At 37.2% G+C, this 15,855-nt stretch overlaps 1 protein-coding gene across 2 annotated transcripts in view; it reads right to left on the bottom strand.

Moving 5' to 3' along the window:
* Positions 1-1,005: 1,005 nt before the first annotated feature.
* fibcd1a (fibrinogen C domain containing 1a) overlaps positions 1,006-15,855 on the bottom strand; it is a 131,559-nt gene continuing 116,709 nt past the window's right edge. The window contains exons 6-7 of one of the 2 annotated variants that reach the window (XM_081349094.1): positions 12,936-13,115; positions 1,006-1,568 (exon numbers count right to left, since the gene is read on the bottom strand). In XM_081349094.1, coding sequence (XP_081205220.1) covers positions 1,549-1,568; positions 12,936-13,115 — 200 coding nt within the window. In that variant the 3' untranslated portion in view covers positions 1,006-1,548. Of the gene's footprint in view, positions 1,569-3,738; positions 4,406-12,935; positions 13,116-15,855 lie in introns of those variants that run through there. The other variant, XM_081349093.1, reaches the window with a different exon arrangement.

Raw genomic sequence — 15,855 nt, forward strand, 5'->3', positions numbered from 1 at the left:
AAAAATCTTACCAACCCCAAACTTTTGAAAGGCATATAGATCTTAATGAAAATGAACAATTTAGAACAAATTAAAAGAATAAATGAGATTAAAACCTTTGCATATTGGATTTTTTTAGTGTTGTTTTTTTTTAACAAGGGGCACTGGCAGACTCTCTACCATTTAAATATAAATTGGTGTAAAGTTTCCCTTTGCAGAGCTATAACCTTTAAAAACTTTCCATGAGTACTTTCCATGAACTGGCTTATAAGGATGAACTAAATAAATATAATAGGGTCCTAGTGATGTCACTTTCTAGGTGTCAATTTTAAGAAATATATATTTTTAAATCATTTAATAACATACCACAGTGACTTTAATATCAATTCAACAAATGACAAAATGTTGCATTTTAATTTGAATCAATAAGGTTAATATTTCTGAGGTGGAAATCCAAAATGGAAGGTCACCATCCTTGGTGGATACAGACATTTTAGAACTAGTTACTTTTCATACTATGTTAGCTAATACTGTAGTTCACCAAGCATATACATGGTACCATTTGTGCCGCTAATGCTTTAAAAAAAGTAATGGGTCTTAAAACTGTTTTTCCGATTTACATATACGTCAGGTAACACATAGTTATATAAGGAAATAAAATCACATGTTAAAAAAGTAGGCTGCTGTCGCCTTATGAAAATGAATGTTGCATGATTGCTGGATATTAACCATTTTCCTCTCCATGAGAGTCACATAAAAAGGTGAAATCTCTCCTTTCCTCCATTTAAACATTCATCAGCTGAGAGCCTCATTATGCTATCTGGGCCTGAGATTGGCACTCTTGCCAAATATTTAAAAGCAAGGCAAATGTGATGTGTCACAATATTCACATTAAAAGAAGATTTCCCTAAGGATTTATTATTGGCCTACCTAGTCAAATGAGCTGACCTCAGCTGACGTTCACTCCCAAACTGCTAAGGAGGAATTTGTTTTCTTTGAAATGCTTCAGTCACACCGAAAGCAAGTATGTTAGAAACTGTGGATGTTTATTAAATGTCACCGTGAACATGAAACACATTTTAATGATCAACAACAAGAAAAGAACTGCTAATACAAGACCATACAAAATGGCTAGAAATTGAAATCGAGTCCATTGTAATTCATAGCAGAGCGTACCAAGTGTTAAATTGTATACAGTAGATCTGCGTTCGCTTTCATAGCTGGTCACAAATGATGGGTTTGAAGGTTTGGGGGATGTTAGGATGAGCAAGGTGTGTAAAGGATGGAAAACATCCTCTTGTCATCCTGGGGTGTTGTTATACTGCAAGACATGCTCAATTTCACGGTTAAATTATTTACATGGATGACTGGCAAGCGCTATCAGCAGGCAGGTGTAGTTTGAGAGGCCATCGGCAGGGGTTCCTGAGTTCCAAGAAGTTCACAGAGAGCAACTAGGGGCCACGAACTGAGAATCTGTATTTCCTCAAAAGCTGTAGCTGTCACACGTTCTGTCCTTTAGCGCGACAAAACCAGTCTCTCTCATTGGAGACCACATTTCACATTTCAACATCACATTTTTTTGAAAATACCTGTGGAGAGCAAGAAAAACATGGCATGATGAGGTGCGGGGATGTACTTTATTGGCGTTTTCACTTTATTTTGAATGTGCATGCTAGGACAGCTGGAGCATAGAAATCCCTCCTACAGTTTCCAGAGGGAATTGACCGTGAAAGTCAATCTGCATAGCGGCGTTCATCTTAAACAATTTCACCTCACAGAAATGCCTGCAGTTCTCTTTATTGAGCGAGAATGTGTCACAAACTTGATCAAAACGCATCAGTTTGGGTTGGGCTGTGACAGCTGTTTGTTCTGTCGTAGTTTTGAGTTCCTTTGACGTTGGTGAATTGGTTTTTCAGTAGGGGTTGGCATTGCAGTATATACGATAAGTTAGCCATTTGAGCATAGATAAACATTTGATCAATAAAGCAGGTTGATATTGAAATGCTTCGCATTCTTAAAATACTCTGAGGGATAAGTTATCCTTTGATTCATAAAACTATTTCTTTGATTTCCATCCAATATAGATATAAAAGTGATTGTAAAACATTTCGAAACAGAAATGACTATTTTGATGTTGTTGTTTAAAGTGCAGACAATGTTCATCTTTGACAGGATAATCAATGTACAATCACATCAAATATGAAGATACAAATAAAGTTATGAAACTGATTTTCACATTCTAAACACTGGGTCATCTTAGTTAACATGGACATCGCACAATAAATGGCATTAGTATACAAATAAAACATGTTCAGTATTGTGTTATCAAAACTAATACAAACACACATAACAACAAAAGTAAATTAATAAAAGGACATTGCAAGTTTATGGTTTGGTAAGGAAACATGTGCTTATTGTCAGTGCCATAAATTAAATAGAAAAGAGAAAGTTAGTGAGTCTGTATAGATAAAAAAGCAAACAAATACAAAGAGAAGCAACATTAGTTAACGCCAAAATCAGTTCAATCATTCACTCACCCTCATGATTTGATACAACAGTTCAATAAACAAGAAGATAATACTGAGTAAACTGCATTTTTGACAGTATTGTCATATGCTTTGTGTACTTTTGCTTCACAAATGAAAATAGATCCATCTGAAATATGAAACCCGCAACAGCGGCGGGTAGTGTTTCTTCCTGAATTATTCATTATTTTGAACAGATCAGGTGAGTGAATGATTCAGTGATTCACTCCTAAAGAGACACTTGATCCGTTCTTGTATGAATCAGCAAGTGTTTGAGTAAATGATTCAACAATTCGGTCAGCCATTTCTTTCATTCTCGAATGAATCAGTGTATTTGAACATTCTATGATCCATTACTCACTTGAGTCAATAATTCACCCATAAATACAGTCATTTGCCCCCACCTACTGGCATAATGATATGACGTGTAGAAAGAGTCGCTGAAAATCTATTGAACTGTTGTATTTGCTAATTCCATTTTACACTTTTAGGAGCCTCCGAAGCAAATCAAGCTGTCAAAGCATTTGCTACTTGCCACAATATAATCAAATATGTGTGCTTTAAAATGCCTAAATGTAATTTAGATCTTGACCCATTTTAGGGTAAACTATTCCTTTTTATTTCAGAAATTTCCCAATTTATCTCAAACAAATGACATTAAATGAATGTATGAGAATATATTGGTGGCAAACCGATGAGCTACCGAATAAGCTACTGAAACGATCTCCAGGTGGATCTGACAATAAAAACAGAAGAGTCAGTCTGTTCACAACAATAAAAGCAGTTCAACCCAAGTTCACTTCTCAGATCTCCTCCGAGATTAAGCCTTAAGCTCCGTCAGTCCATCTCACTGGGATTTCAGGTGAACCCGACCTACTGTGCATAAGATAAAATCTAACACTCTGCTAATCGGCAGTAACACCAAAGGGTTACTGTGTTTTCTGAGAGACGTTTAGCTTCTCCATTGATAAACCTTCCACCGACTGACCTGTCAAGAGTGAAAAATGTGCCTGTATTGGCCCATCACTCTGAAAGCCACCACTGTGACACATATTCTCTTTGAGCATCCCTGGTGGTCAATAACGTATTTACTCGACATGTGGGGGAAAAGTAGTTACCTCCCAGATATTACAGCGGTGGCTGGACACACCAATAGCAACCTTGTCATGTTTAACTACGAGTTATTGATTAAGCACTGGATGAAAATAACATAGAACAAGCTGCCTCTCTGTCGGATGTTTGAGAAGGGTTAAAAGTCTTTATTTTTTATGAAAAGCTACACATTCTTGCTAAATTTCACAGCTACAGAAGTTTTTTTCTTTTTCTTTTTTCTTTTCTTTTTTTTTTACACAACAACTACTGATTTTTTTTTTCATTAGTACATTTTTGACAATACCTGCAATGTTTCGTCATAATAATATTCAGAGATGTGAACAGCAGATCAAGAGAAAAACAACAGCCCACTGGGCATTAGCACAAACACTACAAGATGGTGGGAAAACGGGGATTGAAAGATGGATAGAAACAGAAACATGAGAAAGAGGTTGTCGCTAGAAAGTTCTTGCGTTTCTGCACCGAGTGTCTCTAACACCTACAGCCATCATATGAGTTGTTCTAGTCAAGTTTTCTAGTTCTCGCTCATTTATTCTCCTCCTTGGTCGGCCTGATCTTCATCTCGGTGAACTTCAGCGAGTACTGCCAACCCGTCCAGGACGACCACTCGATGCCGTCGGCGTACGAGGTGTGCTGGCCGCGCAGGTACTGTCCGTTGAGGTTGGAAGTGTGGCAGTTGCGGTACCACCAGGCGCCGTGGTAGAAGGACGCACAGTTATTCTCAGAGTGGTCGTTGTCCTTGTCCTTAGTGGTGAATTTCATCCCGTTGTGTTTGAACAGCGAGTCGCCTGCAGCGTCAGATCAATGCGTGATGGAAAGAGAGATTGAGAGAGACAGAGGAAGGGTGGAAGCGTGTGATAGACAGGGACGGTGAGGAAAAAAGACAGAAACAAAAGAACAAGTGAGTCACTCAACCGCAACGTCTTTGTTTATGCGTATCATGGAAAGTTTAGAAACTGCAGTACACAGGGTTTCAACAAAGAAGTTATGTTCCAAAACCTAGTGAGCTGCCTTGCTGTCTAAAGTCTACATAAGCAGCTGCCTTTTAAGGCATCAATGGAACATCAAAACAAGCATAAAAATACACAAATATTAGGTAAAATGTCAATTTTTTAATTTTTTTTAATTTTGAAAAATTTAATTATTATAAATTATTAGGGATGCACCGAATCCAGGATTTGGCTTCGGATTCGGATGAATATTGGGCTTTTTGACGGGTTTCTGCCGAACCTTAGAATTTTTTCCCACCGAACCGAATCCTAGGCTTGCACTATGCTGGTCGACGTCACGCCGCCGTTGATTACGGGAAAGTGTTTACGTACTGTAGGTGGACCGTTTGAATGCAGTAAGCTGTGAGAAAGTGAAAATGGAAAAGTGTTGTTTGGCAGTACTTTCAGTTAAAAGAAGGCGATTCAAGTCGAGCTACATGTTCAATTTGCAATGCCGATTTGTCTCGTGGTGGCAAGGACCCTAAACAATACACAACATCGCCACTGTCAAAACATTTGCGTATGAAACATCCGAAAGAATACGAGTTGTATTGATTGGATCTTGAGATAGGGTAGTTTTTCCCACTTGTCATCCTGGCATAATGTTGCCTATTCTTTTTTTTTTTTTTTTTTTACAGTTAAAATAAAATAAAACAAAAAGTTGTTTACTTAATGTGTTTACTGTGTTAATTGACTGAGGATGGAAGTAGGATTCGATATTCGGTTATGGATTTGGTAGAATCTTAACCAGTGGATTCGGTATTCGGCCGAACCCCAAAAATCTGGATTCGGTGCATCCCTATAAACTATAAATTATTTTGTAAAATATTTTTGCAATTGACATTAAAGGAGTAGTTCACTTTAAAATGAAAATTCTGTCATCATATACTCACCCTCATGTTGTTTCAAACCTGTATGAATTTCTTTCTTCTGCTGAACAGAAAGGAAGATATTTAGAAGAATGTCAGTAACCAGACAGTTTCTGGGTCCCACTGACTTCCATAGTAGGAAAAAAAATATACTATGGAAGTCAATGGGACCCAGAAACTGTCTGGTTACTGATATTCTTCTAAATATCTTCCTTTCTGTTCAGCAGAAGAAAGAAATTCATACAGGTTTGAAACAACATGAGGGTGAGCATATGATGACAGAATTTTCATTTTAAAGTGAAGTATTCCTTTAAGGATCTTTTTTTATTATTATTAAAATTTTAAGCATGGGACACACCAAGCCGACGTCAGAACTAGCGGCGATGAAACCCGACTGTGTTGTCGCCTCTCGCCAGCTGTGTCGGCTGGAACACACCAAAAGGACTAAAGGCGACCGTCAACTAGCATCTGCGTTCTGCGTGTACAAGTAAATTTCTATGTCAGAAGGTATCAATAGTCTATTTTCGCCATTCAAAAATGGAAACCGAAACTTCCGATCAGAGTTCTCTCTCTCTCTCTCTGACAGATGCCAATTCAACTTGCTGAATCAGCCCAAAAACCCTGAGAGTGTCCGACAAAAGCCAAAAAACGAACAAAAACTGCCCGACATTGCCCGACCGTCAGCTTGGTGTGTCCCTGCCTTTATAAAGCCAGCATGCAAATAGAGTGCAACAGAACTGCAATGCAATAATGATGACTAAAATATTTCAAAGAAATATTGTAACTGTAATGGGATATATGTATAATGTCTCTTAGGTTTGAAAGAAAACAATGCAACTGCAAAGCATTCTTGTTTGTGCTTGTGTTTTTTGTATTGTATCATTTAAAATTTAGTGATTTAAACCATCCTGTGCTTGAAAATGTGTTTTATAATTTAATGTTAATACACTACTGTTCAAAAGTTTGAAGTCATAAAAAAAAAAAAAAATCTTTCAGTCAGCAAGGATGCAATAAATTGATTAAAAGTGACAGTGAAGGCTTTTACATTGAAACATACAAATTATATTTGAAACGAATGCTGTTCTTTTGAACTTTCTATTCATCAAAGAATCCTGAAAAAATAATATTACAGTTTCCAAAAAAGTAATTAGATATATTTGTTGCGCTCTAAATTGACGACAAAAAAAAAAAAAAAAAAAAAGAAACCTTTTTCATCAGGTGCGTAGAGCCAAGTTTCTTGTTCTAGTTTCTTAGAGTTTCCAAAAAAGAAAAACATTGATAATATTAAGAAATATTAGACTGATTTCTGAAGGATCATGTGACTCTAAAGACTGGAGTAATGATGCTTAAAATTCAGTGTTTCATAACAGGAATAAATTACATTTTTAAAATATATTAAACTAGAAATCAGTTATTTAAAATTGTAATAATATTTAACAATATTTCTGTTTTACTCAATTTTCTACCAAAGTAACGCAGCTTTGGTGAGCATAAGAGACTTTTAAAAACATTAAAAATCAAAGTGACCCCAAACTTTTGAATGGTAGTGTATTTAAAACTTTTATGCACATAATATATACTGTAGCATAGCCTACATTTATGCATTTATACTTGCTTTTTATAGCTTTCAATTCATACAGTCAAATAGCTTAGAATGGGGATGCTAAAACTGCTTATAGGCTAATATTTTGAGCAGTAAAACATAAATTGGACACACATTTCACAATAAGCTTAGCATGTTTACATCTGCATATTGAGATTGCTTGCTCTGCTTGTGATGTGAAGAGAGACAGAAACCAAAGAGGGGAGCGTTTTAATGCGTTGCCGCTAATGTGCCCTTATTAAGCTCTGTGATGTATGTCTCAGGAACGTAATGTTGCAGTGTGCTGCTAGGCTAATCTAATGCCAGTTTCCTGCCTCCATACCGCCCGGCTCCGCTGGGCCCGGCCACGCTGACAAGATCAGCTTTTTATTGCCAGCCTTGCAGTAAAACCCTTCTTCTGTCCTCTTCCTCTGACTCTAATTCTGCTGCAACATGTATCGTGATAGCCATTTTATTGGGACAAAGGAGATCCAATTGATGGCGTTTTGTCATATTGTAAAGTGTGTTACACATCATAAACTTGTTTCTGGTGCCTCATAGATTCATCACTGTGGTCTAGCAGATAACGAATCAGCAGAATGATAGGGGTATAAAATGACAGCATCTGGACTGTGAAAGGAGACCCAGTGAACAGCTGTGGAGATTAGCAGCAGAAAGACGCTACAGGAGATTGCTTTACATGGTTTTAGCAGGTTTAAAAGGTTAAAAGATGGTCATTTATGGTCTGTTTCAAGCTGGTCTAAGATGAGAATCCAGCTTGCTTAAACCGGCTAAGACTTTACCATTTTAGACTGTAAGCACCATCATGCAGTTCCAGTATGATTGTCTTTTTTTTCTTTTTCTGTCAAACTAATTTTGAAAAACAAACATTGACAACCAAACCGTTTCGGTTCCAATTGACATCCATGTAATGGAAGGGGATGGGAACCGAAACTGTTTGGTTACCAACATTTTCTTTCACAGATAAAAAAAAAATAAGTCATGCTGGTTTAGAATGACATGAGGGTGAGTAAATGATGTCCGAATTTTCATTTTGGGGTGGGCTGTCCTTTTAAGATGGGTCTCAAGCTAGCTATACAGTCATTTGCTGGTCAGAACAAAAAGCTGGTCTAGATGGCCTTCATGGTTCAGCCATGTTGGTCAACAGAAACAACTATCATGTTCTAAAAAACAATTTGAACACTGGTACGCTGTGGCCAGTTTTAACCAGTTTAAGTTGGTGTACCTGGTACCAGTCTAACCTGCTGAAAAATGACCAAAACCACTTGAAAACCATTAAAACAGACCAGCCTAACAAGCTTTGGAAACTAGCTAACAAACTTAGTTAGGGAAAGCTGCTGGCAGGAAATCCTTCACTCTTTATATAAGCAAATCTTCACCAACTGCCTCTGTAATACTAGTATGTTGCAATATTCATAGTGTTCAATTTCAAGAATCCCCAATCATACAAACAATGCTGGAAAAAATGTTCATTTGCTCAAACGAAATTAATCATTGCAGTAAATTGCAGATTCTGTGCAAAATAGACCTCGCAATTTGTGCACTTGAGGGGGTGTGTATAGTGTGTATCAGCATGAAGGTGTATCTCAGACTTTTCTGAAATGTCTTGAGACAGACCCACTCAGGAGGGCGATACGAGTCATTAGGTATGCGCATGAATACATAATCGCATAAATGCCGAAAAACACTGTAACATCAGAGAGAAATTATACACTCCTCTACTTGGACAAGCATTGTTACAAAATAATCAAACGCTCACATGTAATTTCGCTTCATACTCTGGCCTCCCTAATGGTAGTGAAAACATTTCTGTGCACTTGCAAAACTGTCATTAGCATGCTTTGAAGTTGGCACTGTATTAGTACTCAAAGTGTTTACTGAGATCAGGGCATCATGGGTGTAAAAACTCATCTCAGGTAATTATTTCTTCCCTGAGATCCCTGCTGTGGCTGAGCGTTCTTTCTCTACGCTATCGTAAAGGCCTTTCATTAAACAAAGTAGCATTAAAGACACCACGCTTGTGTTAGGATATGCAAGCAGTTATGATATGAACATTCTCGCATGCAAGGACAGGGTGTGTGAGGAACACTTTTACACCCAAAGATTTTTGTTTTGTTTTATCTCAGTTGCAAAAAACATCACAGTAATTTATGAAAAACACAGGATTCTGGGGTATGGCTCATCAAAATCTCCGCAGGGATGCACTGTCATATTGAAATACTGTCATATCAAATCGGTAAATCAGCATCAGCGCACAATCGCTAAAACACTTTCAGACAGCTGCTCTGCACAGTTTTAGATGTCTGCTGAAGAAGTAACTTGGACGGTTTAGCCTTTTAGTAATGGCCCGGATGAATGAGATTCTCTGTGGTTTTGCATGCCACATATTTTGGCACATTTTCAAGGCGTTAATCTGCGTCAAATTTTTGGTCATATAGTGCATAAATTCATGAGATTCATGTTATTCAATCCATCCGTAAGGCCTATAAACCTTCAAACTTGAAAAAGATTTTTAAAACGTTTTTCATGACTTTTCTTTATACCAGTTCCATAAAAACGAAGGTAATATTGAATAACTTATATATTTTTTTTTCAGTCGGTGATGTTCAACGTCACGTCCGAACGTATCGACAATTCGGGGAACGAGGGTTACATACGTAACCGAGACGTTGCTTTGTCTATTTTTGCTTCGACAACAGAAATCGAATCAATGTTTCAGTGACTCATAATGACAGTCACTTTTTAAAAATATTTATACATAATTAAAGGTGACTTTTTATTGTATCCTCCAAATATGCTACTTTTGAAAATGGAAAAAAACTGTATTTTTTAAATAATGAAAGTTGATATTATGGCTTTATACATGCTCAGGCACTTGCATGTGTCATTAGAATATTAACAATTTGCCAAAATCAAACTCAAATGGAGTTATGAGATTTTTGACCATCAGAGGCAGATGCTGAGTAATGAAATCTTGAGTAATGAAAACGCTGTACTTATTCAAAGAACCAGTTCTTTAGTATAGTATAGTATAACCCACAGATGAACATAAAGGGTAATATGGAAGCTTATTTCTGCCATGGAATAAAAACATTGAAACTGTAATTGCGACTTTTTGTCTCACAATTGTAACTTTTTCTCACAATTTCAAATTTACATCTCGCAATTTTTCTCAGAATTGCGTGATATAAAGTCGCAATTGTGTGTTATAGAGAAAATGAGAAAAAAAGTCAGTTTTATATTACGCAATTCTGACATAACTCGCAACTGCTACTTAATATCACACGATTCTAAGAAAAAAAAGTCAGAATTGCGAGATAAAAAGTTTATTCCCTTATCTTTTACAGTTTTTTATTCCGAGGCAGAAACAAGCTTCCACAGGGTGACCATTTTCATTAATCCATTTCATTAAACCATTTTCATTAATCATTATTTTCATAATGATTAATGAAAATAAATAAAAGGAAAATGAAATATGGCGATACGAGGTATCCGCCCCACAGAGATGATCAACAAGTTTTTCTAGTTCATCATTAATATCAGAGAAAAGGATACTTTGTGATAAAAAGAGAATAAATTTAAGTCCTGCTTTTGAAATTTGAGCTGCCTGCCGCATTCAATTGTTTTCACATTTGATTTTAGGGCCGCAATGTGCCTTTTACCATTGACCTTGTGTCAGAATTTTCCCTTTCTAATTTCTGTGAAGGTTGGACTCTGAGGAGGGACTTGCTATATGTTTGACAAACCATTATTAAAGGTGTCAAGGACATCTCACAATGTTGCCCTCCAGAAACCTCATTTTGGGTCTGTGAAGTTGTGTTTAGGTGTTTAGTCCTTTGGTTTTTTAGCTTTTGTTTTGTTCCACACTGCTGCTTACTCTTAAAAAATGGCTGTTTAATTTCATAGTGCTAAAACATTCGATCTGTGTTGATCTCTCCCAGCATTTTATTCAAAACTAAGTTTCCTACTTGAGCAAGCACAGCTCAGACGAAAAAATCTAAATGTGATTTAATGCTTACGGTCAGTCCAACCTACCATTCATGTACACATTAATGCTTTAAACAACCATGCATGCATTTTAATCGAGACAGCGGCATAAGAGTCCAAACAAGATGTAATTGATAAGATTGGGAATCAATGTGGCATGACTCCTCCAGCGGGGGATGTTTAAGACAGCCTTGCTAATTAGACACGTGGATGCAGTATTCTCCTCTTGATTTATGTTAATAGGAGTGTTTGTTTACGTCTCCCATAATAAGCCGAGTGACTGCTTTATTGGAATGCCATAGATGTATTCTACGGCTTCATTATCCCTGCCCTTTCCGGCACACTGCGAAGGTCATGCCCGTGTCCGGCCCCTGCGTGGAGGGCAGTGCTCGGGGAAAAACACCTGAGAATAATATAATGCGGGACCCAATTAACGTTAAAAAGAGGCCCCGGCGACAGCGCAGGTGAAGCATTGAGAATTGCTCATCATTTTGCCTCGCCACAGACAATAACCCGTGGCCTCTGTTGCTTTGCGTGCCACAGGAATATATCTGAACGCCACTGACAACAGGGCAGGAAACTTTAAATTAGTCTTGTGATTCTCATGATAGTTTCTATTCTAGGCTGTGCTTTTTTGTTTTGCTGGGTGCAATTCAGCCCACTAAGTTTGGATTTCCTGCCTATGCTTATGTGGGCTTGTTTTAAACACAGAAAAGTTTAAAAGAAATACACATATACATACATACATACATACATACATACATACATACATACATACATACATACATACATACATACATACATACATACATACATACATACATACATACATACATACATACATACATACATATATATATATATATATATATATATGTACAGTATATATATGTGTGTATATATATATATATGTATATGTGTATTTCTTTTAAACTTTTCTGTGTACACGGCTCTGTGGAATACCTCATTTGGTCAATTGCGCCATCCAGCAGTATGTTATTCCCCAATAACATCTGCTAAAAAAAAGATAACACAGGCTCATCCGGGTTACTAAAGTCAGCTGTAATATACGCTTGCTAGGAACGTTTTTCTTCGTGGAAGTTTTTAGAGAGGTATTTTTCAGCTGATGACGGCTGCATGGATAAAGCAAAGGAACCATGTGGACCTCATCAGAAGTCATTAAATATAGCTACACCAGCCAGCACAACAAAAACATACAAGTTAGACTAAATACACTAAATCTGGTAAAAACGCATTTATTGTTTGCATAGTCTAATAAAGGAAAATAAACTAGTCTCTACTAAAGAAATTTTATTTTAGTATAAAATGTGATTTTTACCTATACTGGCCTAAATACTAATGTATTTATGTATGTTTAAAAAGTAAATGTACAGTAATTCAGATCATAAATTGCTATGTTTTTCCTGTGCAAACATTTGCAAAGACCGCTGATATTTCTGATTTATGTCCCTAAATGGAAAAACATAAACATAAAACAAATGTAATTTCTGACACCTTCCATGTCAGTTAAATTGTCTGTCATGGTCTAAAGTGGATGTTGATGGCCAGACAATCTGTCAAAAGTCTGTCTAGGCAGGACTACATATCAGCTAAAGAACTTTTACCAGCATTTACCTGAGGCTCCCAATAAAATCTGACATGAACTTTGGCTCCGGGCATCGATGCAGGTCCACAATTGAATTGCTGTTGTGCAGGATGTCTTAAGAATACAGAGCTTTAAAAGCAGGACACTATGACCTACGGTTTTCTGCGAGACCTCTGCCTTCTCAATAAATGTAATAATTTTTGGCTACACACTGCAGGTAAGCACAGGAACTCTCGGTCAAAGGCAGAATAGTGTGAATCATACCTGCAGTGCCGGAGTAGTCCGCGATGCTCAGTGGGTAGCCATCCTCGTCTGGGTCAACAGAGAACAAACCCACTCCAAAAGAGCCATACTGCGCAAAGGATGTACTGTTCTCAAAGTCCTCCAGGTCAATCCTCAGCTCATAGTTGGCTTGAATGGTAAGTGCATGGATTCGTTTCATGCCTGAAAAAGAAATTTAGATTAAGTTAATGAAAAAATGTGCAGATGAGATTTATTTGAACATAGAGAAGGTGGAAAGAGTGTTTGGGTGACCAGCTTGTGCTGCAGACATAATTGATACCTCAAATCATGTTGCTTGTTATTAATAAAATACATTTTGGGCAATTCTATTTGGAACTGCTAGTGGGATAGTAATGTGTGTATTATATATATATACACAGTTGTAATCGAAATTATTCAACCCCCATTGCAAATCAGGTTTATTGGCAAATTTGACAGACTTCCAGCTGTTTGCAATGAGGAAATCAAACAAAAGTAATTGAAATAGCTCAACACAACAAATTTTTCAGTGGTTTCCCCTTCTGCAGTCTCAAAATTATTCAACCGCCTGCATAGAATCCCTCACAACAACACAAATCTGCAAAACAGGTGTTGTGTCAAGCCCACCTGATGCAACTAATCAAGGGCTTCATTAGTTGCAGCAGGTGTGCTTGAGCTAGAACACATGAAATATCTGAACTGGCTAGTTTTGTTGCGTGTCACATTTGACTGCATGTTAGAAATATGGCTAAGTCAAAAAGGTCCAAAAAGGGACAAGATATCATCACAAACAAGGAACAGGATACAAAAAGATAGCAAAGGCACTAAATGTTCCTAGAGACACTGTTGGAAGCATAGTTTGCAAGTTCAAAGTTAAAGGAACAGTGGTTATATATATATGCCTATATTTCCCTAGACTGCTGCCTTTATAGTCTTGATACTAGTGAAACCATAAGCCAATTAGCATTGAGATTGTCATTCCTTGTACTTTAACTCTATTGGCTAACCCCTGTGACTGGGTTATTTGTTTTCAAACTTCTTACTCTAACATGAAAAGAACTAGCAGTGAACTTTAAGATTCCACTGCAACATTCATAGCAAAGTTCTATAGTAAGAGATGCAACATTGAGAATCTGAAAGCACAAAATGCACGTCTTCTTCCTCAGAGAGGTGGGTCTGCTAGAGACATAACTTCTCATTCTTAGCTAAGACCGACTTGAAGGACTCTGGTCTACTTCCTGGGATCAATATCTCAACGGGAGACCCAGATTCTAGTAAGTTCTGCTCTTAATATTCCACCCAGTTTTCACACAGAGGAGGAGAGGTGCTTGACAGGAGACTAATGTGCTTGCCTACAAATGAATTCCCTTTGTAGCCCGTTCACTGGCATGTGCGTTGCACCCACAGGACAGAAAATCAATACAGCAGAGTTTTGCTAGGTCTAATCGTAGCTTGCTGCTGGTCTTCAGCTGTTGTGGACCGCAGCGCATGTTTGGGTAGGGTGTTAGGTGAATAAACATTCACCTAACACCCTGCAACTTATTTGCTGTATTTGCTAAACAGAATGTGTTGCTTAAAAAGCATGTTCAACAGCCATTAGATATCTACAAAAAAAAGAGCTACGGGTTATAACAATTATTAACATTAGCAATGACACTGAGATATTGGTTTTAAGTCAACGTGAAGCCATTCACAACCCATTTCTTTGCATAAACTGGCAGAGTGAAACAAATTATTCAGTGAGAAAAAATAATAGGATGGGACTTTATTTTATTAATCAGGAATTGATTGGATATTGAAAAGTGTCCGTTATGTATCAAAACAGAGTCGTTTGAAGGGAGGGATATATATATATACACATATATACATATATACAGTGTATATTTATATTTGAATTAGTCTTATTTTAATTTTTTCAGTTCTCATTTTAGTTTAAGTTTTTGTCATTTTTTGTGATTTTAGCCTTTTTATTAGCTTTTGATTTGTTTAAGAAAATACATTGTATTGGGCTTTATTTTTAGTAGTTTTAGTTTTAGTAATTTTAGTACTTCAACTTCAACATATTTTTAGTTAGTTGCCAAGGGAAAATTTCAAATTTTTGTTTAAGTTTATTAAGTTTATAAAGTCTATTTTTGGCTGCTACATCTTTTAAGATTCACCCATTGGCATCTGAAATGCTCCCCACACTTTGAACCTAAAGTTACATGATAGCCTGAGTGAGAAGCAGCAGTCTATCTGCCTCCCTGCAGTCCTGCAGAATAGACTAACATTTGTTCAAATGATATTGGCATAATAACAGAGATGGTTATGATGGCTTTGAATGGTGGGGGACTGGTGTGGTACCGTTCCAGCAGCAGCCGAGCGCAACATCAGGCTCTATTAAGCACCAACACCCTTCTAATGGTCTCTGCGCTGACTAAATGGATAGGCCATTTGCACTCGAAGGTCATTTTTGTTTCAACCCAGGGACCCAGAAATGTTACACAGAGGTGCGATCTATCAGAACAGGCGTGCTAAAGACAGAGGGCTGGCTGTACTGTTCTTCATCTAAAAACTAATGTGCGTATGATTATCTTCACCTGGTCGGGGGTTTCAAATGGCTCCAGATAACCTGATACGAGACCCATCTTCCTATGGTTTTGCACGATATGATCTAAACCTGACTATACTTTGATAAGTATAGTCAACAAGCTTGCAATGTGCCCTGTTTTAGTTTGTATGGCAGTGATCTATTAAAATGAAATGATACTGTTTTCTGTATCATACAAAGGTCCTTTACATGCAATCTGCAAGCAATCACATTATTATTGCATGGCACAAGGCGATTTGCCTCTGCTGATCCAGCAACCAATGAGATTGCTGATCAACATTTAAATAGTCTGATTCAGCGTTTGCTGTATAGGCTAATCATGCAGCGTGCAAT

This window comes from Scardinius erythrophthalmus (genome assembly GCF_964197995.2).
Source record: "Scardinius erythrophthalmus genome assembly, chromosome: 20".
Classification (NCBI taxonomy): domain Eukaryota; kingdom Metazoa; phylum Chordata; class Actinopteri; order Cypriniformes; family Leuciscidae; genus Scardinius; species Scardinius erythrophthalmus.